Source organism: Ceratina calcarata, unplaced genomic scaffold (genome assembly GCF_001652005.2).
Source record: "Ceratina calcarata isolate Rehan_Ccalc_2016 unplaced genomic scaffold, ASM165200v1 scaffold471.2, whole genome shotgun sequence".
NCBI lineage: Eukaryota > Metazoa > Arthropoda > Insecta > Hymenoptera > Apidae > Ceratina > Ceratina calcarata.
The window spans coordinates 260,670-288,235 of NW_017171239.1; the positions used below are offsets into that span (position 1 = coordinate 260,670).

Consider the following 27,566-nt stretch of genomic DNA (forward strand, 5'->3'; position numbering starts at 1 on the left):
GGCCCGTCGTGCGGCAGTCGAGCCGGTCGAGCCCGAGCGATCTCCCGATCGTCTGATTGCGTGCTGGAACGACAGGTACCGAGGTACGGCCAGAGTTAGTAGTGGATTAGCCGCAACGGGAGCAGCAACGACGGCGGTGAAACGACGGAACGAGACGAAACGAAAAGAAACGAGGGAATAGGTATGATCAGTGAAGTTGACGTCGCAAGACTTGATCTAACGAATAAAAATAACGTCGTCGCTCGTCCTGACTATCATCCCCGGGGAACGGTCGTTGCCGAGTGAAGAGCGAAAACCGATCGAGAGGATCTCCTCGCGCAAACGCTGGCTGCTCCACGGAATATGTACGCGACGGAGGTGGGCGAGGGCCGTGCGAAAAAGTGGCGAAAACTGTGAGAGAGGTGCAGTGCCTCCACGTCGGTGGCAGTGGCGGTGTTGGTAGTAGTCGTGCTAGTGGTGTGGTGGTCCTGGCGTTGGTGGTGGTGGCGGTGTGGCATTGCTGGTGCTAGCTCCGTGTGTATGCGTGCGTGTATCGGTTGGAGACGCACTTCGACGGGGCTGTGGTTCGACTCTCTCGCTCCTTTCTGTCGCCCTGTCTCGTTCCCTCTTTCTGTCGAGCCCCTCTGTTCTGCGCGACGATCCTCTCTGTCGCTCTTACGGAGGCCATCGTACCGAAAGCGACCGAGCCAGGCCAGCCGCTACGCAAGATGGCTGTATGTCGCTAACGAGAGGCCGACAAACCAGACGGGGAAGACGACCCGGGGATAAACGGAACATGCTGCTACGTGATCGTTGGGCCCGTCCCTGAACAGAGAGACACTGGCCAAAGAAGCGAGAGGTGAGTGTCTCCTTCTTTTGCTACTCCAATTTTAACCTCGATCGCTGTTCCGTTTCTTTTCCTCGTCGGCTATTTCACTCGGACACGTACACCGATCTCTCGCTGTGTTTCCGTTCCTCTCACCCGTCGTGTCAGCCCGAAACGGACGACGAGGTCTTCGAATCGTTTTTTTCCACGATCCTGCGGTTGACAGGCTGTCGAATCTATGCCGTGCCGTGTCTTTTTACCGTCACCTCGATCATGCCCAACGTACGTGAGGAAACGTAAACAAGTTGAACGCGAACAACTCCAATCGCCGCATGTTCATCCCGTAAAGATTTTACGCGTAAACGATACGGCCGCTCGATCACGCGTTACAAATCGGATAGGTTAGATACGTGACAGTTGCAAGCATTTTTCTTCGCACCGGTTACCCTGTCAGCGTCGACGCGACGACAGCCAGCTAGTGGATCGTTCGACCCGAGACCGTGAACATCTGTTGCAGGAACATCCGGATCCTAACCTCAAAAATGTCGGTCTCCATTCGTCGTTGAGCAGAAGACACGCAGTCGGCCCGTGTTCTCGCGTCTCCTCCCGTCGATTCGCGCTTTCATCGACGTGCTGCTCGGTGGGTGTTTGTGTGTGTTCGTGGCCCAATAAACAACTTTCATCGTGAACCTCGTCGGTCGCGATGGAACCCTTGATAATCACGGGACACGCGACGAGACGTGCACGTATCGTTTCAACGGTTCAAACGGACTCCTCGTGCCGTCGGAGAGTGGAAAAGTTTCCGCGTTGCGAAGACGCGACACGTCGGCGTCGGAACGAGGAACATCTGTCGGCCGAGGTACTGTGCGTGCACGTCGGCCACGATTCACGTCGCAGAAACGTTTTCTCAATCGCTATTTCTGCGTGCCACCCGGTTCACGGGTAGTACTTACAGCGAGAGTCAGACTTAGATATCCGTAACGAGAAAAAACCAATTTGTTCAATGAATCTTCTATGAACGTCATTGCTCCACAGCCACCAGAATAGTATTAGTACGAAAACTACTTTGCAGATTGCCTACTCGTTTTTGACTGTCACTGTATGTAAACACATGATTCATCAGCAATAGAAATGTATTATTTTTCATACGTATAATGGATACGCAAGTTCATTCGCCAAAAGCGTAATATCATACTGCGAGTTGATGAGTAAACTAGTTTCATTACATATCTACTTGTGATTACTGTTTTGTCATTACATTATATCAATGTCTATCCTGGTTTGCCACGATTCGCTGCTACTCTCGACGAACTAATCCTCTACGCGTTTTCGAGAACAGCTTTTACCAATTTGTTAATGGATCCTTCCGAATTGATTAAATTTCCCAGTTTTAATCTTCTTGTTACTCGTTAAGTAGTTTTCCTTAATAGGAAACTACGCGACGGGAAAAAGCAATCTGGCAGTGGGAAAAAATGATTGTCGTTTCAAATCGTTTTCCCGCGGAACGGAACTCGCAATTGAAAATCCAATTAGTTTCATCTGCGTCTGTCCACCCCCGTCTCTGTCCAAGTCCGTTCATCCGCGGATCGATAGGTGCTCTATATTTTCGCGTCTGATTATCCTTTTCTAATTATCGATCGGCGTCTAGCGGTTCGTAAGGCGCACCAAGCGTAATCGGAAGTGGCAGCCGACGGCCGTCGCGTCGTCTACTATTCTTTTTTTTTTTGTAATACGCTGGTTTCTTCAAATGCGACCTTCCGAATGGCCTTTCGATCGCAGAGCCTTGCCACACTCGACACGTGCGTCCAGAATCAGAAGGACGTCACGCTTTTCAATCGCCGTACCTTTCTATCGTGTACATTATCGTCTTAATCCTAAAACAGCAATGCTATCCATCATGTCTAGAAGATTTACAGCCCCCTAAAGATTACGTTTTTATCACCATCAATTTTCTTTTCAACTCTTCGATTCATCGAAACCTTCAATTCTTTTAAACGTTAGAAATCATTTATCTTTTCTCTGGCTCTAGCCGGAAAAGTCCTTTTGTTAGGAAAATGAAAATCGACGTAATCCAATTGTAGTTGTACACGAAATGACTAACATCATCGTATAGAAGAATAGAAAAACAACGTATATATACGTTTTTTGTTTCATGTAGCGTGAGTAAAAGATACGCGTAACATCAACTGAATCGAACACACTAGCCGTAACGCACTAAAAGGCTTGTTTCGTGATTTCAATCGCGAGTAACCCCGCGGAGAGTACATATGAACCGAACATCGATCGATTAACGAATGTTGCTTGTTACACCACTCTAGAATATTCGCATTGATCTTTAGCTGACATTAAGCAAAGAAAGCCAGGCCCGAGTTATCGATATCACGCATTCGAGGGCAGATTTGTTATTCACGAAATATCCTTTGCAGACCTACTTATTCTTACCTTACCTCGAACCGTCGACAAAGAGTATGGAAATGTTCGCGTACGTGACATTTGATATTGCTCGAGGAAGTTCGCTTTGAGACTTATATATATTCGCAAAATGAGACCCCTGTACGTTCACGAGGTTTTTCGTCCGTCGGAATTTTCCACGCTCTGCGACCTCCCGTTTTGAGAAACGAGTCTCGGGTGAAAGCTCCTTCCCCATACTCTCACCGACCGTACCCCTCGACCGTCGGCTTAATCGTTCACCTGGTGGATCTCGGTATTGTGTTGCCAGTAAACCGCGATTCCTCTCGAAACCGCCTTTGACACGCTTTCGATTCGATCCCGGTACCATATGCACTCTGACGAAACTGTAAGCTGGATTCGACACATGAAAATCCATCGTTTGCTAGTTTGATCGATGGGAAAACCATACGTTTTGTTAGGGTATTCTTTTTGAAGAACAATATATTTTCGTTCGTGTATATCTGATTGAGAAATTCCTCTTAAATGGAATCTGAACAAAGTCCGCTACGATTTTGTTTTGACACACCTGTTAATCAGCTGACTGAAGTCCATTTGTGTGATGGTTTATTACCGTAGTTCTGATTGAAACAAATATTGTTTATGAGCCACGTTGGTCGTCGTTGTAGTCGGTTTCGAAACTGGTATCACCGAGCAGAAAATTCGTAGACAGACGTCGTCGGCCTTCGAGTGTGACGCACAGCAGGGAACGCGAAGCGTTCCGTCGCGTCGCGCGTTGAACAAACAACCGATTCGATTTATATACCTGCAAACGACGACGTACTACTCCGTATCGCAGTAGTGGTACGCGCCACGAAGACGCGAAACGGATCTGAAAGGGCGTGAACGATGTACAACACATAATTGGAAAGTTCCACGTTATCATCTGTCGCGATTGGCGAGGAAAGCGTGGAATTTTACGGACGGCTTCGATGCCATGTATAATGTATTTATTGTGTGGTAATCTTAACAATCGCTACCATCGAGGTTTCTGTGATTCCACAAGAACCGTCGTACGAACGCTCCAAAAGCCTTGTTACATAACATCGAGCAATGCTTTGTTTTGACCGCGTCGTGTCAGCCGGTGCACTCGAAGTAGAGAAAAGTAAGATGTTCAATGGAAAAACACGTAATTACACGTATTAAAACGTAAAAGGATAAATCGGCGAAACCAATTTGTCTAGAATTATGCAAAGCTTAGAGAATGCCAAGCGATTCTCCAAACTTTCGATAAGAGATTATTTTCGCAACGCAATCGTATTCGCAACTTGCGAAACGTTACCAGAACGAAATTACGAAACTGTCTTTTCCACAGAAATAAAAAACAGAGAAAATCGGTGGGTCTTCCTAATGGTATCGCGGCTGCCTCGTGTTCAATCGCGCTTATCATTGTTCCTCTCTAACCGTGAAAGGTTACTGCAAAATCTACGTACGAAGTGTAACACGTGATCGTCCAATTTGTCGGCATACTTTTGTGCGCGCGATTGCACGTTATAAATACAGAACGTAACAGCAGACGTTTATGATCGCGATACTAAACGGATAATTTACGGCGACGCACTTCACAGCCTCTCGCGGGGGAACGGCGCGTCGCTATGCTCCAGGCGCGTAATTGCGTGCTTTTAAGATTGTATAACTTTGAATAAAATCGTTTCCTCCCGAGATCTATTTCAGAATCTGGAGTAGTGTCGAACAATTTATCGGAAAATACGTTGTCTCCAACTTATATTCCTTCGGTTATCAATCGATCGGGTCACAACCAGACGTTTGCACTTGATCGGCAATTTATTGTTTCTATCTGAAACGAAATTGCTCATGCATCCGTTGCGTGACGCCTTCGTTAAATGACTCGTGTCAATTGCACGTAATAAATTAACGTTACCACGATCGATTCTCGTCTTCCTCGTAGTGGCGCCGAAAACTGGTCGACCTTTACCCCTGCGGCTCAAAGATTTGGCTCGGCCTCGCTGTTTGTTCGTGATTCACCCTCGGTTCATTGTTCGCTTCGCCGTCCGCGGGTTTCCGTAAAACCGAAGCTGGGCTAAGGTCAGAACGGTTCCAAGGACTTTTCCGATTATCTACCAATTAAGTTGACTCATTGCGCATAAGCGGTACGTGCGATTATATGCAATCGGCGCGTCGCGCACCGCAGCTTGGAACGCGTAAACAACTACCAATGTATCAGAGTCGTACTTTCGTTTTGTCCCTTGGCGCAACTCGCGCAGATAGACAAGAGCCAGTGACTCATCGCCGGTTGCCAGTTTCATATCCTGATGGAAAACAATAGTCTGCTTTCGAATCCGGCGTCGTCCGCAGCGGATCGGGAAATCTTCCTACATATTTTCTTCTATATTTGTCTCGAAACGGGCGTCCCTCAAAGACTGGATTTGGATCTCCTTTAATTCAGTCGTCCGGGAAAACTCGGACGGATTAGGCCTCGCGTTGTTTGCCGGCTCGGCTCCTACCCGCTCCGTTTCGTACCATTGTGCGCCGTAGCCCCGGCGCGATTATACGCGAATCGTTCGCGGATAACGCGCGAGATCAACGACAGTCAGTTGCAGTAGTAACGAGGACGTCGCGAGTTTGCAATGCAAAGTTCGTGCGCGCGTGTCGCTCGCATTTATCGCGTTGTCACAAGCTAACACGACGATATTTTATTTGTTGCATCCTATTTACTCGTCCAGCAGGGAGGAGCTATTTGTACAGAGAACGCATATGGATGGCATAAAGTGAAATAGCGTTCATAACGAACGCGGTCCAATAAATAGTAAACATATTTTTCCTTCGAAGTATGCTCGACGACTGTACTTCAGTTTAAAAGAGTCGTCCGTTGCCAACACACTATGTAATTTGCCTTGCCTTAAAATATTCTAAACTATTTTTGTAGACGTTTGTAACGTCAAAATACAAATGTACACGTGAATGAAGTTCGCAGCTCCGATTTAGAATCCCGTTCCCAAGGCGAACGCTCGAAATGTATAATGTAAACCGAAACGGCGGCAGATACATACGTAATTGTAATGTTCTGAGGCACACGCAATGACCAAAGGCAGCGAACACGATGATGTATAAAGGTTGGCTGGTTGCGAGTAAACTGAAACTCCTTCGATCCGCTATCTCTTCGTCGCGCGACGACGCGACGGCGGCGTTACGTAAAGTCGTTCGTAAGCTTTATTACAACGCGGTTCGAAGCCGACGTCCCTTACTGGTCCCATTTTCCCCGCATTTGCCAAGCGCCGTTCGTTTGACGCAAGTTCGGCTTCGAATATCGTCGTCGACCAGGGCCAACGCGCCCCTCTTCGTTCGCTGGAGTTTCCTACGACCCACATTTCTCAACGTTTTTCCTTTCTTCGTGGCTCTCACCTCGCCGTGCTAACGTGCGACGATGTTTTACCTGATTTTCACGCTTTGATCCTTTGGTAAACGACAAAATCGTAGAGTTCCGGGTTTTTAAACTGTACTTTTAACGTTCATACGAATCCTTTAAATCCGCTTTGCTAAATTTTGTTCTTACATTGGATAAAAGAAGGTTGACGCTATAATGATGAAGCAATTTGTAAAAGATATGAACCAACATTTTGTGTTAACGCTTTGGTCTTCGATCGAAGAAGTCTAATCGAGAAACGATTTATTCGTAATCCGTTCTACATCTAGCAGCAGCGATGAGAAACCTACGGCAAGCCGAACTTGTTTGCGCGACCCATTTTGATCGGCCACAGCGGTGACCAATACACTTAACAAGTGTACACGGTACACGAGCCCATAAAGTTTAATGGATTTCGTTCTTCTCGGCAGTGTCCATCATATTACTCAATTAATTCGTGTATGCATTAAGTGTACGTAAAAAGCGGCTCGCTTCGCTGGCCTGGCCTGTATGACTCCATATCGAGCATCAGTTTAAACAAGAACTCTCTCCGACCGGCTGACAAGGCGGTTAACATAAACGTAACTGTACTCGGTGGTACCGTAGATCGTTCATAATACGGAGCAACACTATTTCTGACAGGCAGCACTATAATTAGAGCACGTCCTGCACGCGAATGAAACCAGGGGCCTTCTACATCAGAATAGGGGAAAGAGAAAGAAAGCGGGGGCGGAAGAACTGGATTGTAGGTATCGAAAGTATCCGAAACGCTCGTCACGCTCGGTCGATTCCACCCTCTTCATCGTGCAAAGCGCGATTCACCGGGTCTTACACTCGTAAATCGTCGAATTCGCACGCGCACGTCTGGCACTTTTTTGTATTCAATAAAAGAAAGGAAACAACGTTATCTTATCGGTACAGTAATTTCGTACGAAGACGGGCACGAGTTTGCTCGGGAAAGTACCCTAACTCTCGCAATTCGCATTGTGCACCAGATAAATACAGACGCGAGCAAACTGTGTAAATGAACTAGCTAAACACTTTCTTGGTCATAAACAGCGGCGCGTGGGAAGAAATTCGATTCCTAGTAGAATAAGAGCAGTTGTAGCAAAGTGAATAGCAATAGGAACTATTGGAGAAGCTCGAGACCCACCGAAAATGCTTGTGCGCCCTGTTGCAGCTCGCTCGAAGAGTGTCAACGCGCGAGGAAACCTGATATTCGGTAGATGCCTTTTGAGAGCCGCTGGCCCGAATCAGCGTGGAACCATACAAAGGCGCACGTACGTGAAGGAGCGAGCGACAGAGAGAATCGGAGAGCGGGTGGAGGAAAGAGAGAAATAAAAGGACTCTAAAATATTCATAGTCTTCATGTTTGATCCGTGCTCTTTTTATATATTGCGCGAGCTGTAGGTTTCTCTCCTCGCTCGAATCATATCGACGGTGTCCTCTCTTTTTATCGGTGCCTCGGAACGACGCCCCGGGACGAAATCCGAAATATGTACAAAAAGTATCGTGGCCCATCTCCTGTCTGCCGTCGGCCCCTACAACGTTTCTAGTTTCGTTATTTGTAGTTCGTTTCTGCTTTTATGTTGTTTACCGTCGGCCAGGCGACGATATCGCTCGTTAGATAACTTGAAAGTATAGCCACGTACCCGGCGGCCGCATTTTGTATTGTGTTCGATGAAACGGCATTTTTAGTGACGTTTCGGAGTCAGGTGGGGTTTGAACAACGTCATGAACATTAGATAATCTATGTATTTACCTTGGAAGCGAAACTTTATTCATATCGTTCGATCTCTTAAAAGAGTTTTGATTCCTTTTATTCTAATCACGTATGGACGTTCTTATTTGTTATTTTCTTGAAATTTTCAGTACATAAGAGCCGATCGCTTAATGAATATCTTTTATTATTATTTCAGGGAATGTGTGACATGTTCATCCAAACACAGCAGACGAGCAGCGTCAACGGCAGCAGCAGCAGCAGCAGCAGCAGCAGCAGCAGTAACAACACCGTTCACCACCACAGCAAGAAACGCAAATTGGAGTACAACGTGAGCCAGCCGGTGATCCAGGACGCACTGGTCCAGTCGACCGGCGACTACCAATTAGACAATACCGGGCTGCAACAACGGTACTCCGTGAACGGTGCTAATACCGCGTTTAGCTCGCTGCACAACAATAATGCGCTGCAGAAGAGTAGCCCGAACCAACAGACCCTGGTACGAGCCTCGACGATCAAGCTCTTAGACACGTACCAACGCTGTGCCGGCCAGAAGGTTGGTGCCCACTTCCTATGCGATCTTCTCCTACCGATAAACTCTCTTTCTTGACCCCGTCGTCATGGATCGTGGTTGAAGGAAGAGAACTCGTCTCTTTTCCCCGTCTCCTTTCCTCCCTTTCACTATTCCTCTCTTTGGCTACAACGTTGACGCATCAGTAAACAGTAAAATATCTAAGTTCGATGGATATTATCATTGCTGACTGTATCTGTAATTTCTGATTTTTTCCGAACTCCTAAAGTAAAGCTATTCAAATTTTTGGACTGCACCGATGGATGTAAGCGCAACTTGAGAAAGCTCGTAATCGACGATAATGTATTCGCTCTTCTTTATGTTCTTTTTCCTCTGGTAGTTCTTTACCATCGATATACGTTCAATAAGGCAAATGTATGTCGGCTATAAATAAGCGCTAACGCTAAAGCCGTTTTCGTCTTAAAAAGAACCTAAAGGAGACTTTCTTCCACGATCCTCGACGTGCCTCGATGAGACCCAAGGAAGAAACCTAGCTCAAACGACTGTTATTTATGAACGAAGTAGCCTCGATTTTATTTTGAGTAGTTCACGTCCAGGCGCGTCGACTATTTCAAATCCTTCGTCCTAAATCCTTTTAGGTGTGTCTTGTCTCCTTTATGTCGTTTCACTTCGGGTCACCGTCGATTTTCACGATCAATATTACAATTTCTGTACGTTCACTTCGTTTCGACATCCATCCAGTTTCGTCTGATAAGAAAGCTTATACATCCGCAGTGTTTGTCTCGGCTTGTTTTTCCCCGTTTTCGCACGACACGACTCGCTGCGGTCATTAAAAATAGTGCTGCGTTTTTTCCTTCCATGAACGAGCGAGCAGTCATCGTTTTTTTCTTCGCGACGATTGAAAAATCGGGCTCGTCGTCAGCTAGTTTGGATTTCAGAATCGAATAAGAAAGCCACACGCCGATGAGTTAATGCCTTTCAACATTTCCGATGGATTAACTTTCACGAAATCAATTCGGTTTCGTATAAACGTAGTTTTCTCGTATTACCGTTTCGTAAATAAGTCCCCGATAATCCGAAGAATAATTAAAGAACGGAACGATTTGTTTCGTTTGACCTGTCGATAACTGAGACTCCGTATTCGATGATCTTTAGTCAAGTAACTGTTCTGTGCGACGTAGTTACGTATCGATTGTTCTCAAGGTTTTCATTTCATATTTGATGTAACTGTCGGTCGTAGGTGATGCCAAGTTTCCCTGATGCTAAATCTTGATAAAAATGATTCGATTTAAAAAAATCGTACACGAGACTTTTGTCTGGCACTTTTTGTAATTCATAAGTGTTCATCAACGTTCCACGCATGCAACAAGATTTACCTCACTCATTATGTACACATAACGTACACGTGTCCGCATCCGAGTTACGTTCACATAACTGATGAGATCGCGTTTTGGGATCTACGTCATGTCGTCGATTCAAAGTTTCCTCCTTGTTTTGCCGCGTTTCGTGTTCGACGCAAAGTGTGTCCCTTACCAATAAGAATGCTGCAATAAAACTACCTACGATCTCTTTAACGTCCAAAAATTTTTGTATAAGGTGTATTCCTCCTACAGAGAAAAACTTGGTCGAGGGAGGGTAATGGTGACGGCCTGGCAGTCCACTCCGCCAACGCGACCAACGCGGTGGGTAGTACTGTAGTGTCGTCCCAGCACCATAATCAACAACAGCAGCTGCAACAACAACAGCAGCAACAGCAACAACAGCACAAGCAGACAGGCATGACGGCACATAGCAAGCAGGTGACTAACGCTGCCAATGGAGGCGGCGGTGGCGGCGGAAGCAACCCTCAAGGAGACGGAGATTACCAGCTGGTCCAGCATGAAGTTCTTTATTCAATGACTAATCAATATGAGGTCCTTGAGTTTTTGGGCAGAGGTACCTTCGGACAGGTAAGAACCTTTCCCTTTAGGATATATGAATGAACAGAATTTTCTACCTGCGTGTCGTCATTAAATGAAATTCCTACAACGCAGGTCGTGAAGTGCTGGAAAAAGGGAACCAATGAAATAGTAGCCATCAAAATTTTGAAGAACCATCCATCGTATGCGCGCCAAGGGCAGATTGAGGTGAGTTATATACAGCTAAGAATGGGTTTCAGAATCTTTTAACTTGGTTGTAAATCTTGCTTCTACAGGTCTCCATCCTGTCTCGACTCAGTCAGGAAAACGCGGATGAGTTCAACTTTGTGCGCGCTTACGAGTGCTTCCAGCATAAGTCCCATACCTGCTTGGTCTTTGAGATGCTCGAGCAAAATCTTTACGATTTCCTGAAACAGAATAAATTCTCACCCTTGCCGCTTAAATACATTAGGCCGATTCTCCAACAAGTACTCACCGCCCTTTTGAAGCTCAAGGTGAGTCTTCGCTCTTGTACTTGGCATCGGCTATTACTACGAGGACAAGGTCAGTTAGATAACGTGACGAATATGTTTTTTCAGCAATTGGGGTTGATTCACGCCGATCTTAAACCAGAGAACATCATGCTGGTGGATCCAGTACGTCAGCCCTATCGTGTGAAAGTTATTGATTTTGGGTCAGCCTCCCATGTGTCGAAAGCTGTCTGCAACACGTATCTGCAATCGCGATACTACCGTGCACCCGAAATTATACTTGGACTTCCGTATTGTGAAGCGATAGATATGTGGTCGCTCGGCTGTGTGGTCGCGGAATTGTTTTTAGGATGGCCTCTATATCCCGGTAGTTCAGAATACGATCAAATTCGATACATCAGCCAGACGCAAGGCCTACCAACCGAACACATGCTAAATAATGCTAGCAAGACAACAAAATTCTTTTATAGGGACATGAATAGTAAGTATCACGTTTCGTGAACTGCCTTCGAGTTTACTTCCGGTTGGTTACGAATAATCTGGAATAATTTACAGGCACATATCCGTTTTGGCGATTGAAAACACCGGAAGAGCATGAGACCGAAACTGGTATCAAATCGAAGGAGGCGAGAAAGTATATTTTTAATTGCATCGATGACATCGGACAAGTTAATGTTCCGACCGACTTGGACGGTGGTCAACTGTTGGCTGAGAAAGCAGATAGGAGAGAGTTCATCGACCTCTTGAAGAGGATGCTCACAATGGACCAGGTAGTAATATCTAATTCATGTTTTGGCCGCATAAGTGTTTAGAGAACTATGATACGGTCAATTGAAAGATCATTCCCTGTTCACTGTGCATTATCGTGTTTTAGGAGCGCCGCATAACACCCGGGGAGGCTCTGAATCATGCCTTTGTAACGCTGGCTCATTTGGTCGATTATGCACACTGTAACAACGTTAAAGCTTCCGTCCAAATGATGGAGGTTTGTCGGCGAGCCGGTGACTTTACTGCGAGTCCGGCGCATCACCAAGCTCCTCCAGCACCTCAACCACCTCAGCCAACGTCGCTGGTAGCTAACTTCGTCCCGACGACGAACGGCAGTGCCGTGACCTTCACCTTCAACAACCAACTGACCAATCAAGTACAACGATTGGTCAGGGAACATCGCACTGCGCAAACGGGATACGATAATCTGGTTCGTCGACGATCTTTAATATCGAATTTATTTAAAATGTTCCTCGATTGTTTGCTATTATTATTATTGTATCTTTTTCATTTTCTAGTATCAAATATACAGTAACAGCAGTCGTCGCGCGACGCAGTATAGTAGCTCGTCTAATGGCTCAAACAGTGGACGAAGCGGAGTGCATGATTTTCCGCACCAACTGGTGCCAGGTTTACTTTGCCATCCATCCAGTTATCAGACGATGCCCAGTCCCGCGAAACACGTAGTCGTTGCTCAGGTAAGCAAGATATTAATTCGTATTCTCGTTCCCTGTTTAATTTCATTGTCTCTTCTTTTTGAAAGCCTCCACAAGCGCAGCAAGGTCCGCTACAAATTCAACCATCGATCATATCGCAGCAGGCTGTTGCTGCCGCGGCCGCGGCTGCTCAGCAACAGTACGCAGCGGTTCCTGTGTCCATGGTGGAGACTGGGCGACAAATGTTGTTAACGGTAAATCTGCCGATGTCAAGCAAATCTCAGATTTTTACCAAACGGATAGCAATAACGATAGTCGTATCTTAGAACGCTGTGCAGACCTCTTGGCCTGGTGGAAGTCGTCAGATGGCCGCGATTGTACCATCGTGGCAGCAATTGCCACCGCAACACGCAGCCATACAACAACCGTTACTGAGCGACGCTGGAGATTGGGGGAGACCTCTTATCGTTGATAGCTCAGCTATCCTGCAGGTAGACGCTTTATCAGCTTATTGAAATTATGTCTCCATGAACGAACAGATTTTTTAACTAATCTCCCTTGTTTTGGGGAAGGATCAGCGGCCGGTGTTTCCTGTCACAGAAGTTTACAATACTAGCGCCCTTGTCGAGCATCCGCCGGGTTGGGGCAAACGCAGTGTGACCAAGCATCATCAGCATCACGTGACGGTGCCTCAACAGTCTCAGCACAGGCACGAGCATAAGAAGGAGACGCAACAGTTGAGCCCGGTGAAAAAGAGAGTAAAGGAGAGCACGCCTCCGAGCAACATGAGACGGCACTCGCCCTCGAGTGGTCATTGGCAACAACAACCTATGCAGCAACATCATCATGGCAGCAAACACAGCAGTAATCACAATGTAGAGCACCATCAGGTCACATCCGGTCGGCAACAAACCATCACCATTCATGACACACCGTCGCCGGCCGTTTCCGTGATCACGATCAGTGATAGCGAGGACGAAACACCGGGCAAATGGTAAATTACGCGTTTACTTATGTATATGTAGAATGTAATGCAACTAGTTAGAAATCTGCTTGCAATTATAAAAAAATAGCTTCATGTTCGTTGTAACGGAGTTATAGCAACCTGGATATTCAATCTGTTGTTTCGCACAGTTTTCTAAATCACAGATACAATTATTCGGTATATACATTTGTTTTCTTTTGATCAATTTCATTTATAGAGATTTGATATGTTTCATTCATAGGCGTTTCGATCGCAAAGCATATTTTACTAATATTTTATTGGTAGATTAGAAAGTAGTTGAATCATGCATGAATATCATTGACAGCTGTGGGGATCGGCAATGTGGAGCCTGTCAAAATTTGGCAACTCGCCTGTCTGGCGATGGACGACCAGTCCGCGAGGAAGTCATACGAAGGTACATGAACGTAACGTAATATTACGCACGACAGCATTAGTTAATGATTAACAGTCGTTAATAACATTTATGGTTCGATTTTTCTATTCGTCAAAATAGAAGTACGCATTTGAAGTGTCCATAGTTTCGACCATAAATTAACGCTCTAACTTTAATAATATTTAACAGCTCTGGCGTTTAATATCAGTTTTTCATGTTTAATGTAACTATTTGCAAATTGTCCGGGATATCGATTTTTCAGCTCATTCAGGCTTAACTTATCGCGTTTCATCTTTCATTTCCAGCACCCAGTCCACGCCGCGCGTGGTTCAACCTATGCAACAGACCCACTCGAGTAGCCAGTCCCATACAAACGGACACGTGACGACTCACAGCACATCGCAGAGGACGTCGCAGCGGAAAAATATTATCAGTTGCGTGACCGTTGGTGACAGCGACGGAGAAGCCAGTCCGGGCCGGGCCCACAATCACCTTTACCAACATTTACCGCAACATACTCAGCATCAGCAAACCACGCAACTAATTAAACACGAGCCACAGCAACAACATCATGTCAGCAGGTAATTGAATCGTCTATGAAAATCGTTCTAACGTCGTCCGTAATGATCGGGGCGATGGTGTAACGTGAATTCGTTCTATTTGATTGTAGCAGCAGCTCTGGCTACTCCTCCCAATCGCAAAAGAAACGATTATTGGCGAAAGTACAGTCTGAATGCAATATGGTGAACGTTGCGACGAAACCGGAACCCGGCGTCGAGTACCTCGCACCACATCCGTGTCACGCGCCAACTTGCAAGGAGCCACCGACCTATCAGGTTAAATATAGATTTGAATTAATGACAATTTCTACTTTCTATCATTTCTTAGTTCAATCCGTCTTGCTCTTATTTATTTTTTATTTTTTATTGTTACTTATTGACAGTCGAGTGAGGAACAAATGGCAACGACTTTTGGTCACAAAACCCCTACCCCTGTTTTAGTAATTTATTTCTTTTGATAATGTTTTCTAGGATGATGCCTATGACATGCATGACTACTTCTTGCAGTATGTGACCACAAGTAGCGCGCATCCTCATCTTCAAGAGCAGCACATCGTGTATACGACCGGCACGGACAAGCGAGTATCGTGGCCCGGAAAGAGAGCGGAGTACAAGCACGAGTACATCCAACCACCGGCTGCTCATTCCAGAGATCATCAGAAATGGGCGGTGGCGAATTCTGTGCACCAATACAGGTAACAAATACTTGTAATGTATTCCTTGTCTATGTGTTCACACTCGAAGCATGCGAGACATTTATACACACACATAGATCTTAGACGAGTTTTTAGCGGATAGAAATAGATTGTTCAGGAAAATTCGTTGTGCACGTAGTTTGTCGAAATGCATGTACATAGGTTTTCTCTTCGAATGAGAAATGACCAAACCGATGAACGGGCGGCTCGTGTACACGTTGTCGAGACGAGTGACGGGCCGAGTGTCACGACGGGGCAAGTAAACAGCATGAATTTTCCATCCTCAGCTCCGAAGGGCCGAGAGTTAAATACTATGATCTCGAATTCGTGGCTGCGTGGATAAATATACCGCGTTTCAATTATTTCTGAAGTCTGTCGAGGTTTCTTTGTACGAACGATCTGCGTGGCCCGAGTTCGGGATTATCGAAGTACGTGGCATTGAAACGATCGGTCTGTAGTTCTCCCAGTCGGTTTGGTCCTCTTAGAGAGAGAAAGAGAGAGACTTCGTTACAGTAAGTAAGAGAACGCATGGGAATTTGCATAACGAAGGGTTGGATTTTGTTCTGGGTTTTGTAGGCAGAGCCAGGTGGTGGGTACGGCAGCCCATCCGGGTCATACCCACAGTCATCATGGGCATCCGGCCCACCTTAGTCCTGGGGGCGGTGGCGGGGGCAGAAGTCCTGCGGGTGGGCCTGTGATAGGAAGTGCACAGCACCTGGGGCAACCCCTATACCAAGAGTACGCTCACGTGCGTTCAAGGGCCCACGCCGTGCCACGCCCGGTGTACGTTACCGCCGCGCCTTCTCAGGCTCCTACTGCTATCCAGCAGCAACAAGTGCCCACCTATCAGGGATTCACACCCGGGTGGGTACCTAGACACCTAGTTGATGCATGCATGTGTGTACCATTTATTATATTTTCGTTTTAGAGTATAGTCTTTCTGATCGTAATAGTTGTTATATATTTGTGATCGTACACCGTAGTTATTGTTGCAAATATATACATATATTAGTGCGTTCCCGTGCAACCGTTTTACCTTGTTCTCAGTGGCATGTAACGTCGTAAAGATCGTGCGATACATATATGTATTTACGAATATTTATATGTAGCTGGATAATTAATATTTTCTCTTAACGAAAGAAAGAATGTGATGTTCGTTCCATCTACTTGTTTTCGATTTGTTAAATATTGTATTATGCCGTTACAACGGTTGTGCAATATGTACTTTACGTTCTAGTGTACGTGTATTGTAATAAAGTAGAATACCATTGATTGCCTGCTTAGAATATTGCACAAAGAACAAGTATTTTGATATTGTATTTTATGTAAAGAAAAAGAAAGTTATTTATCAATTACTCGATTCTTATCAGTGTATGATATACTATATATATATATATATATATTTCGTATATAATGTTATCTCGTTATAAAACCGTATGCGTGTGGAACGAAAAAAATGATATATATCTATTTTATAAAACAAATGTTTCATTTCCCTTTTTAGAACTTTACGGAGAAACTTCTAACGTTCATTATCCCGTTTTTTACAGCTCGTCTCCATTAACGTTGTATGATTCTAGTCGAGCGTTGCCACCACCAGCTCATCACAGCTCAGCAAGACCGTTGCTAGCAAGTCATGCAGCGCATCCACTGCCTGCACATATGCAGCCAACAGCAGTTTACGGATTGGCCCCGCTTTCACCGGCCAAACATCAATATCAACCTTCTGGTTTGTGGTTCACCGAGTAAATTATTCCTTTGGTTAGTTTCCGAGAAAAAATTAGACGGCGTACGCGTAATACAATTTTTCGCTGTGGCTCTACTCTTTCTTTTTAAACTTCACTCGTGCTGATCGAGCGAAAGGAAACAGAAAGAACCCTTTGTCGTTGTTGTACTCCCGATTCATTCCCGTGAACGTGTTTTTTTTACTAGTGAACGAGGGGGGTATTTCGCGATACTATTTGAAAACACCGAATAAATACACTAAGCTTTATATATTATACATATATACATGCGGAAATAAAATTTTACGACTGACGAGGACTCGACGGAGTCCCGAGAGGCAAGACGTTCTCCAACTTAACTTTTTGACAATCCGTCCTTAAACAGCGATCGCCCTCTTCGAACTGCCTGTCTGTGTTGTTGCAAAAATAAGTAAATGTTGTGTCTATGCAGTTTCGATTGTGAAAAGTATAAATTGTGGATCGGATCCCTTCGCGTTACGTCCTGACGCATCCATTAGCGCGTTCGTCGTATGTCCATCGTGAAACGTGCTGCTCTTTTTCCTTTTGCCCGATCGAACGAAAAATTGTATATGCCGATTAAACTTGAGAACAGATGAAAGTAACGAAAGGAAATGGGAGCCCTTCGGCGTCCCTTGTTCTTCGCGTTCGCGCAATCGTTTTCTCAGTGAACCATCGCTTCGATGATTTGTATTATTTTTTCTCAAACATCGTTTTGGTGATCGACGTACAATTTTTGTCCGACTTAGACGGCGCATATGTTGTATATGCATGGACGGTATATATACGTTATATACCCGACGTGTTTCCTTTTGTATGTTTCTAAGCAATAACGTTCGCCGCGCCAAAGAGAAATTTTACGGGATCATATGGGAGAAGCAAAAAAGAAAGACAAGCCGTTCTGATTTGTGACGGTGATCTTGTATCGTGAGTTAAATTATGCGCGGTTTAAGCAGGTGAAAAAAATGATTGATAATTTGACAGAACTGTTTCGCCTCGATTCGAGGCAATCTACCGAATTATCATTCTATCAGCGCTAACAGGAATAAGTTTGCATTTCTTTGTGGTAGAACATGTACATTATATATTATGTACGGTTTTTAATTCTCGTTAATGAATGGTGGTCTTAGCGCGACAGAATCCACAGCTATTTCGCTGGAAATTATTTGTTGTCGAGCGTGACACAACGCGTTGATACGTATGTTTTGAGCGTTCTCCTTCGAACGGGTTCGTCAAAGACGATGCCCCTTCTCAATTTCGAAAAGAGAGTTTGATTGTTTGACACGCATATTACACACGACACAACAGGCGGCACATTGTTTCGTCGTGACGATGTACCCCGAAGAAGTTTCATACGATGGATTTATTTCTAGGATTACATTTCGGAGAATGTCGGTATACGAAAAGATTGTCTGAGTTTAGAATCGATTTCATCTAGATTGATTCGAAACGAAATATTATACGTAATATAGTTGATCGCACGGTTAAACGTTGTATTTGACAAGAGCTGTGCCTCCCCGCAGCAGCGTCACTATTTATTTTTACATAATTATTCTGTTATCGCTCTCGTAACTATTGCTATTAATTACCATTAATACTACTATTATTAGTATTACGATTTAGGCATCACTGATTTTTATGATAATCACACTTATTAGTAGTGCTTGGATTTTTGTAGATAGGAACCTTGCATTCATTCGTTTGGTTCGCTTCAAATGAAATTTGAACGTGACTCTCGCAACTTTATTATTAACACACATTCATCTTATTTCATCGATCATTTCTCGTACATCTTTTTGCATTTCACCCAGTGTCGTAGAGTATCGAATAATGTACGTGTCGGATACATTGCACAAATCTGCGATACACCCTTATACGACAAGGGAACCAGTACATTTGTAGTATTCCATGAAATTGCGTTCAGAAAGAGATAAGTGAAGAACGGAATTGCGAGACTCGATGAGTCTCTCCGTGTCTATCACAATGTCGGATTGCACACATTTTTTCTTCATTGTTCGTTCGATTACTATGAGCGCGTCGACCGAACTTTCTTTCAGCAATACCCAAATTTCTCATCGAATCATGTTCTTCCTTCCGACACTTTTTCACGTCAGTATAGAGAAAGCAGTTTCATAACATTTGTGAGAAACAAGAAAAAATACATATATTCCTCGGTCGGGGGATGCATTCGACGTGCATGTGCATGCCCAAATCGTCGATTTGTACATAATTATTATACAATTGTTAGCGAGCAGCTCTCTTCCTACGTTTTTTGATGTTCAAACCAATGAAGTAAGGGGTAGATCTGCACGCACGACATTCTACGGCTCGTGGCACAGTTTTAAACGGTGGTAAGGGGTCTCCCTACGTGCTGACATGTATATCTCGTGGTTTTTAATGGAATGACGCTTAGGCATTGTTTTGCTAATTATTTTATATACGTAGCTGTACGATAACGTAACAGAGGTATTAGCTGTGGTACATTGATTAAAGTGATCCATGTTCAGAGTTTAATCCTTCCGCTACCCTGGACGAGATATCTCACCACCCGGTGCTGATCGATTAAGGCTTTTGACGAGATATCTCGCGGTCCGGTGCTGTCCGATTACCGCTTTTGACGACACCTCGAGACCACCCATCTGCACTGCGAGATATCTCGTTAAAAGCGTTAATCTGTCAGTACCGGGTGGCTAGATATTTTGTCTATGGTAGCGAAAGGGTTAATTAGGGGATATTTTACGCGTAGAACGAGGATGCGAGTGGTCAAGATTTTGAGAGATTGACAGGAGCGCGTGGTAGGGAGAGAAAGGAAGAGAGCGATGTTAGAAAGAACGCGAGAGTGACAGTTTAGATATTTTAGCAATATCGTAAACAAAACTTCTTCATATATACGAAAACGAAACTGATAACCCAGTTAATTTAGATTTGTATATAGACTCTAAATCTCTTTATTTCAAATAATAATGGATGCAATTATTTGAAGAGGCACCGATAATTTTCTCGTCTTTTCTTCTATGGAATTCCCATTGGTCCGTTTCAATTAATTCTCACAAAAGCTTTAGCAGCGTGTCTAGCGCAAACGATTACGTTCATCATCTATTTCAAACGCGTTACGCGATTATATATTTATATAGAATCAAGAAGTAAAAAATTATGTAACCAAGTCAATGTGCCTGTTTAACAATTAATCATATTTAACAATTTATATTTACTGCTAACTAGGGGGAGAAAATAAAGAGGAAGAAAATCTTTGAATGAAGTAGCAGCGAGGTTCGCAGTAAACTGTAGTTTAGAAATTACGATCGGTGTCGTGTCGATTACACACGCAATACAAAATTATAATAATTGAAGCAAGCACATTTGCGCTCCTACGTGCGTATATGTATGTATATATGTGTATGTATGCTTCCGCAGTAAATCGTGTCGCGTAGAAAAAGAGTCTTTCTACGAGAGAAACAAAACGGTCATATCGGTAGATTTTTCGCGCTCTATATTTAAATAAAAAGGAACACACGTTCGTCTGTATGTATAGAGACACGTATTTTTTTCCTCGCGCGAATCGGTACGTGCACAAAAACTCAAGTTAGAAGAGAGGGAGTGTATGGTGGTCACAGTCATTTTATCATGCTTAATATTTTTTCATAGATACACGTTGTTAGATGAACCATAGGCGAGGGAGACACGCTGGCTTCAGTCAAGTTTTTCGTTTCTTTGTCTTCATCCAAAGAGCAAGTCTTGACTGACGATAGGTAGAATATCCGTAACGTTAGCATAAGACTGTAACTGTCGATCGTTTCGATTAATCATCTTATGTAATCTATATGTACATGTACCTTGTTTTATTATTTACGTCGAGGCATACGTGAAAAGTATTTGGATAGTGGATTCGTTAAGCGGTCTCATACGGAGCTTGATTTGATTATCGGTTAACTCCCTAACAAATATGTAGGGTTTACTTATCCTCTTTGGTGTTATTACTAATTAACAAAGCTTTCTGGGTTTAGAACGTATACGCAACTGTACACGGCGGTGGTCCTAGGTGGTTAGTTTCTCGATTTATTAGGTCGTAGATCGTCAGTCAGTACCAAGCTCATCTTTAACACGTAGTCATTGTTATATGCGTCGTAATAACACGTTTTACGCTGTGTATGTGGTTACATGAGTAAGCACCGTCGATTGACGATTATTATCTAAATAACAGTAGATACCGGAAGCTATTAGGAGTGCAAGAAAATGATATTTTTTCCTTTTCTTCTCGGACACCATAATTGTAACCATGGTTCTAGTTGTGATATTTTATTAATTAATAGGATCAATTATTAGTCGTTTGACGAATTTATTTTAGCGTTTGGGAGGAGCTAGTACCAGGCATGTTATCCTTACCAAGTGTTCCGTCGAGTCACTTCCAATTGGAATGACTCGACGTTACCTTAGACGCTCGCCGTTCCAACTTTCAAATTCTTCAACGATTCTTATTTAGGGTTTCCGTTCGTTTAGAGTTTACGGTTTCGCTTCGAGTGGCACGATGATAGAATTAGATGAGACGTTTGTGATAGATTCCTTACCTTCCACATTTTTCAAGAAATCTGCTGAGTCGAGAGGATCTTTCTAGCGTAGATGCTTTATGCATTGTTGAACGCGAGCGTAACAGTTACCTCTTCCTCTCGGGTGACGCGAAGAATAAAATGCAGACTCGTATACACTTATACAAAAAGTAATTATAGCCACGTGAACACACTCGGAGCATATGATAAGAGAATACAGTTATTTTAATCGTTTCTAAATTTGTACATACGTTTCTTACTGTATCAGGGCAGGGCGAAATCGAAGTGATTTCTTAGTGTAGTGCCTAAAATGTTAATGAGATTGTGTCCAATATTAGAATTATTTATCTCTGAACGTAGTCCGAGTTCGCGTATAGGAAACTCGGTTCGAATTCGTTCGGGGAGCTGAAGGAAAATTGTACAGGAGGACCAGGATCCGGTTTTTCTATACGCGTACTCGCAATCACGAGAGAAGAGAGACGTTCGTCGAAGGACGATTAAATGGCCAGGGAAAACAAAGGAAAAGGGGGTAGCAGGAGAGAAAGAAAGAGTGGAAGAAATGGAATTATAGGAACATCCAGAGAGAGGATTAGATTTTTTGTGGACTTAAAATTTAATGTTCATCGCGTTGTATGGATAGTTCGTATATAAAATTCTATATATATACATTATCACTGTAAAACAAAAATAACTGACTTTTTGCGAGGAATTAGATAGGGCATAGTTATAAATATAGGAGAGAATAACATATTTTTGGAGTTACTAATAGAGAATCGATATTGTGTTGTGCTCCGCGGGTTATTAAAAGTTGTCTGTCTTCTTACGTTCTTTGGTATTCAAATCGTCGGATTGCTCATCAAGATCGGACCACATTTACTATTTCTAAAGAGAACCGAGATGAAAATCCAGCGTGTGTCATCGATGTATGTATTTCCTACGTGCGCGTATGTATGATATACAACATATTTGTCACAAGTTTCGGTACGTCGTTAGTTTTGCTCACGACCAACGCACGCTGACGTTTTGTCGCGCGCGTGTGGTCACCTATAACAGATAATATACCAGAGGAAACGCAATCGAGTCCGTAGTTTTTTTAATTCGTCCCGCAATCGAGACGAGAAATCATTTTTTTTCTTGTAGTGTAAATGAAGTCCGATTAGGTAAGCAAGAATTAAAAAAAGAAACAACAGATCCGCGCAATTAGGGTAAAATCGACGGTTCAACGTATTTGACTGTTCTTCGATGTTCTTAAATGTTCACTATTATACTATGGTAAAATGTCGCAAAATAATTATTACTAAACGGTAGTACTTGTATCATACGTTTTTCGTCGACTTACGCATAATGCTGTACGAGTAAGGAATAATCGTAGATAGTTTTTAACAAAAGGAACGGGGGAAAAAAAAAAGAAAATAAAAAATGGGGTGAAACGGGGAGGGATAAAACATTCGTGCAAACACATCACTGCTGCTTTTAGACGTCGTTATATCGTTAACAATTTTTCTCATCTTTAACGGGGTGACGGAGTTAGATCGATATTTGTAATTAGAGACACCTTGGTATACCTAGATGGATTAGTCCTTGCTGTGGAAGAAAGTAGACAAATTTCGTGGGTGTTTCGATGTTCGTACGTACTATTTCGAGGGTCAGAGTACTTTTCAAAGTTGAACGGTTTTCTTTTTGATTGCTTTCGTTCGCTTCGCATATCACTCGTTTATTCGATCGGTTCTTTCAAACGTCTATAGATCCGTCGTATCGCCGTTGGTCGCTTGTCCTTCGCCGTTCTCCATTCGCGCGAAAGTCTAATTTCCCGTTCGGGCATCGGTGACTGAAACGCCCAAGGAAGAAATAGAATAACGGATCGTAAACGAAAGTAAAAACAGGTCTATTTAAGCTTGTAACTTATAGAAATTTGTACGATCGTACGGATAAACCGAACGCCGTGTCACGGATAAACCTATCACTCTAATGACTATACTACATATTTATACTGAATACGAATGCTCGTCTTTTGTGTATTTTAATTGTACTGATAGTATGATAGTAATAGCGCCATTTACATTATCGGTAACAATCGCTCTAACGTCGTTATATGGTCACAATGTTTCGTTTCATCTATTTACGTACGGGCTACAACGTGCATATTCTATTTTCTAACGCGGTTCTTCGATCTTCACGTCCTCGATCCAAACTCGTTCGGACACTTAATCAGATTTTAATCTGTTCGTCATCATCCGTAGAACTTGTTCTTCGGACGAGCCAAAATTCATCAAGATGTATCTCATTCCTTCTTTCTCGCTCAATACTCGGAGCCTTTTTCCGCAAGGAATATTTTTAGCATTGCCTTATCGATTTGTATGATAATCACAGAAACACGAGTACACACACAAACACACACACACAGACATGGTTCACGTGTAGAGAGTATCAGTTGCTCGTGCCGTCGATTAATAATTACTGTTTGCCAAACCTCCTTATCCTATAGGTAAAGGATACAGCTGTATAAATATGTATAAATTATCGTCGCCACGAGCGCTCGAATTTATAATCGTCCTCCAATTGTATTTGAATCTAATCGTATCCAAATCCCATCACCTTCGAGAATTCGAGAAATACGAATATAAATTCGAGCGCGCGTGGACTCTTCGTACGACCATGCATTCAGCAACATAGCGACCCCAGTTGATCGCCGATCCGCGGCGAGTGTAAAGTAAAAATTTCTAAATGGCGGTATTTAGCGTAGTAAAAAATTAAGCAAACAAAATAACAGTAAAAAGTAAAAAAAGAGTGACAAGAACCGGAGATAAGGCGTTTTTTAAGCTTTCGCAGGAAGTCTGTCTCAAAGTATTAAAACTCTCAGGCTGCGCCGATTGTCTTTGCCGCGTGCGTATATCGTGTACGACGATCGCGAAGTCGTCGAGCAAGAACAAAAGTAAAGGGAATAACGAATGAATGAATGGTGTTCAACCGATATCCGGGCGAGAGAATCTTTCGAGTCCGTTCGTTCCTCAAAGGCTTGAACGGTCCGAAGAGATGCTTATACCTTTGAAAGCTGACGGAAGAAGAAGAACAGCTGTTCTTCTTCCTCGTATGATTTTCGAGAGAAAAAGTGATCGAACTTCGTAGCTCAACGCGTGGCCTGTTTAAAAACGATAGATGACCCAGCGTCTGAAGGCGGATGGATGTTTCTTTACTAGTAGAGCGTGCCTTATATATGTATATCGTGGGGATCCGCGCAGGATCCCTTTTCTCTGGATTTTGTTCTCGACCGGACTAATTGTTTCCCAGAAGCAAGTTGCGATCGTCCTCGCCCTCAAGCGATTCGAAGTGACGCTCCGGGTATCTCGCTGAACACCGCTTCTCTCTTTGTATGTACATAAATATGAATATATACCTATACCTAGAATACAAGTATATATACACGCATATACATATTGTGTATACGTATACATAATATATATATACGAGATTGTATGTAATGTAAAAGGCAGGAGGCAAGGGAGAACGAGAAATTGAGATGCTTGCGCGTGCGGCGAATTATTTCAGAGGCCGACCAGAGTACAAAGCGTAGGGTTTAGTTTGGCTCCGGAAATAGTTCGCGCACGAACACGGATTATGTGAGTCGAATGTCGTCGTCGAGTTGAACAGCTTTTACATTCACGCGAGAACCATTGTACACCGGCGATCCGAAATTTGAAGCGATAGAGCAAGAAGTAAAATCGTCACGGTCCCCGGAGGGTCGTCGAATCGATCGACCGCGAGGTCCTCTTCCCCATCCTTTGGCTTCTCTTGACAATAAAACGGTTCGTTGAAGAGAGCAATCGGAAACGAGCGACAACCGTGAATCAATCAGCAGACAAATCAAAAGTACCTACTTAGACCTTAAATTGCACCGCGTCGAATTTCGAAAGTTTCCTCTTATCACGGTCGATCGATCTCGCTCTGTAGCTGGACACCGCAACGGTGGACACGCAGAAATCGAGAATTGCTATATCGTCCGGACAGTCCTACTCTTACCGTTCTCTTGTTTTTCTCAATGGCGATAGTGATCGATCGATGACGACTTACTTAATAGAACGTTTCTCAATTTTTTTAAGCCGCGCACCGGCATTCGGGCGCATATATCCTGGGGGCAAGAAGTCTATTTGATATTTATATTTTAATATACACGGACCGATTATATTTAGTGTATTGTAATTATTAATGTTAATTGGAAACCTCAGAGGCTGCTCGTGCACCGATGCTACATGGAATTATTGACAAACTGAAAAGCAAGTGGACGGGAAGGGAGCGAAATCGGTGAGCGAAGCGTGTAGGTCGATGGACGAGCAGTCTGCGAAGGCAGGAACCACGATTTTCTGTATATTACTGTAGTATAATAATCAAACACTAAAGACTAATGCTTAAGGTGATCGACGTGAGCTTTGAAGCCGTCGTAACTGTAATCGAGGAATTAAGGTATACAAGCCAGACGCGCAAGCCAGACGCAAAGCAGACGGAAAACGAATAAAGGAAACATAATAATAATAAATGTGCGAATTAACAGAGAGAGGGTATGAGAGAGAGTGAGAGTGAGAGAGAGAGAGAGAGAGAGAGAAAGGTACACGCAGCGGTACAGGCGTTACTGTGTTTTTAAATGATTAATAAAATGCTGATGTCCGTGTATTCCGCTCGGACACACTTTTTCAACTAAGTTCACTGTCTTCTCACGATTATGTTCTTTCATCAAAATCGTTTCCTTCTTTTAATTGCGTCACTCTACGCGCCCGTCTATCCCCAAACCTTTCATTCGCATAATCATTTTCGACGATCGACATACGAAACGTGTCGTTCGTATTCTCGGCTCTCAGGAATTAAACGCATACCGGGTATCGCTGTCACCGGTTCCACTTCTTGCATTCGTTTAGCAGTTCTTACGCGTGCTATTACAACAGGAAGAGATCGAGAACCCAGTCGCGTTTCGAGCTGACACAGAGAAAAGAAAGCCGGGAAAAGAAACTGGACTCGCTTCGACAATACGTACCGAATCGGAGAGAGTTCGTTACGTGTGTAATTACGTACCTGTTATTACTTAAGCACACAATCAAACGTTTCGAGCAACAACAAAAAAAAAACAGAGATAGAAAGAAAAAGAAAATGGAACATTTGATCAAAAGAGCCTCGTGTTCGTGTAAAAAGTAGTTGAAGTCTCGTCAGGGGGGAGAAGCGGAGACGGAGGAAACGAAACGTCCCTTTTTATATCTTGCAAGTTCACTTGAACGAGTAATTCTAATCGGAGCGCGTGTCCGCGAAACTGTTCATTCTCCGCTCTGTGTGTAATTTTATCGCTTTTAGCGCACGTGTAGCTGCCGTAGATTTTTACTCTCGAGGCTCGCGCGTTAGACCGTTTAAAATTGTAATCGCATCGATCGAATAATCGTGTATTCTTCTATGTAAGTTTCTCGTAGCGTTCCGACCGAATGTGTTAGAGATTAAGAATAATTACAAACAGTCCTAAGTTAATTGACCAAAACGGACTAACGTTATCTTCCAGATAAAATAGCTGCGATAAGACGTTCGACATTTTCGGTGAGATTCGAGAGGCGTTAACGTGAACTCAATTCAATCGACTAAACTTTCATTCTCACGTCGTTGCTAAATCTTCAGGAACGAAACGATCACGATTGCATCGCGAATTACACTATTCCTCTCTTGAAAAAAAAAAAGAACATATCAACAGACTCCAAGGAAAACCGATTCTTCTCTCTGAACTTTAAACGATTTACTACAGATGCAATCTTAATTTCTCGAAAACGTACCGTTCACCTAGATAGTACAACAAGAAGTAGAAGTTCCTCGCAAACGCGCCGAGAGGCGTGAACGTTTTTTAATTAATCGAAACGCGAATCCTAAGTAGCGAAGTTAGAAAGGAGCGTAGTAAGCGTAACGAAACGAATTGAATAAATAGAAGAGCGATATGGTTAC

At 43.6% G+C, this 27,566-nt stretch overlaps 1 protein-coding gene across 17 annotated transcripts; it reads left to right on the forward strand.

The window, feature by feature from the left end:
• The first annotated feature begins 31 nt into the window (after positions 1–31).
• On the forward strand, positions 32–27,307 carry Hipk (Homeodomain interacting protein kinase). Of its 17 annotated transcripts, none has more exons than XM_018028701.2 (19): positions 32–838; positions 7,798–7,897; positions 8,537–8,893; positions 10,483–10,818; positions 10,903–10,995; positions 11,064–11,282; positions 11,367–11,739; positions 11,814–12,031; positions 12,133–12,456; positions 12,545–12,724; positions 12,790–12,936; positions 13,009–13,173; positions 13,255–13,676; positions 13,993–14,082; positions 14,367–14,642; positions 14,732–14,897; positions 15,093–15,316; positions 15,893–16,213; positions 16,897–27,307. In XM_018028701.2, the coding sequence occupies exons 2-19, from the start codon at positions 7,844–7,846 to the stop codon at positions 17,063–17,065; spliced, it is 4,134 nt and encodes a 1,377-aa protein (XP_017884190.1). In that variant the 5' UTR covers positions 32–838; positions 7,798–7,843; the 3' UTR covers positions 17,066–27,307. The 17 variants fall into 17 exon arrangements, with proteins under 17 accessions (XP_017884190.1, XP_026671395.1, XP_017884197.1 ...); XM_026815594.1 differs by having other exon boundaries at positions 15,893–16,180; positions 16,867–27,307; XM_018028708.2 differs by having other exon boundaries at positions 15,893–16,180.
• Positions 27,308–27,566: the final 259 nt, after the last annotated feature.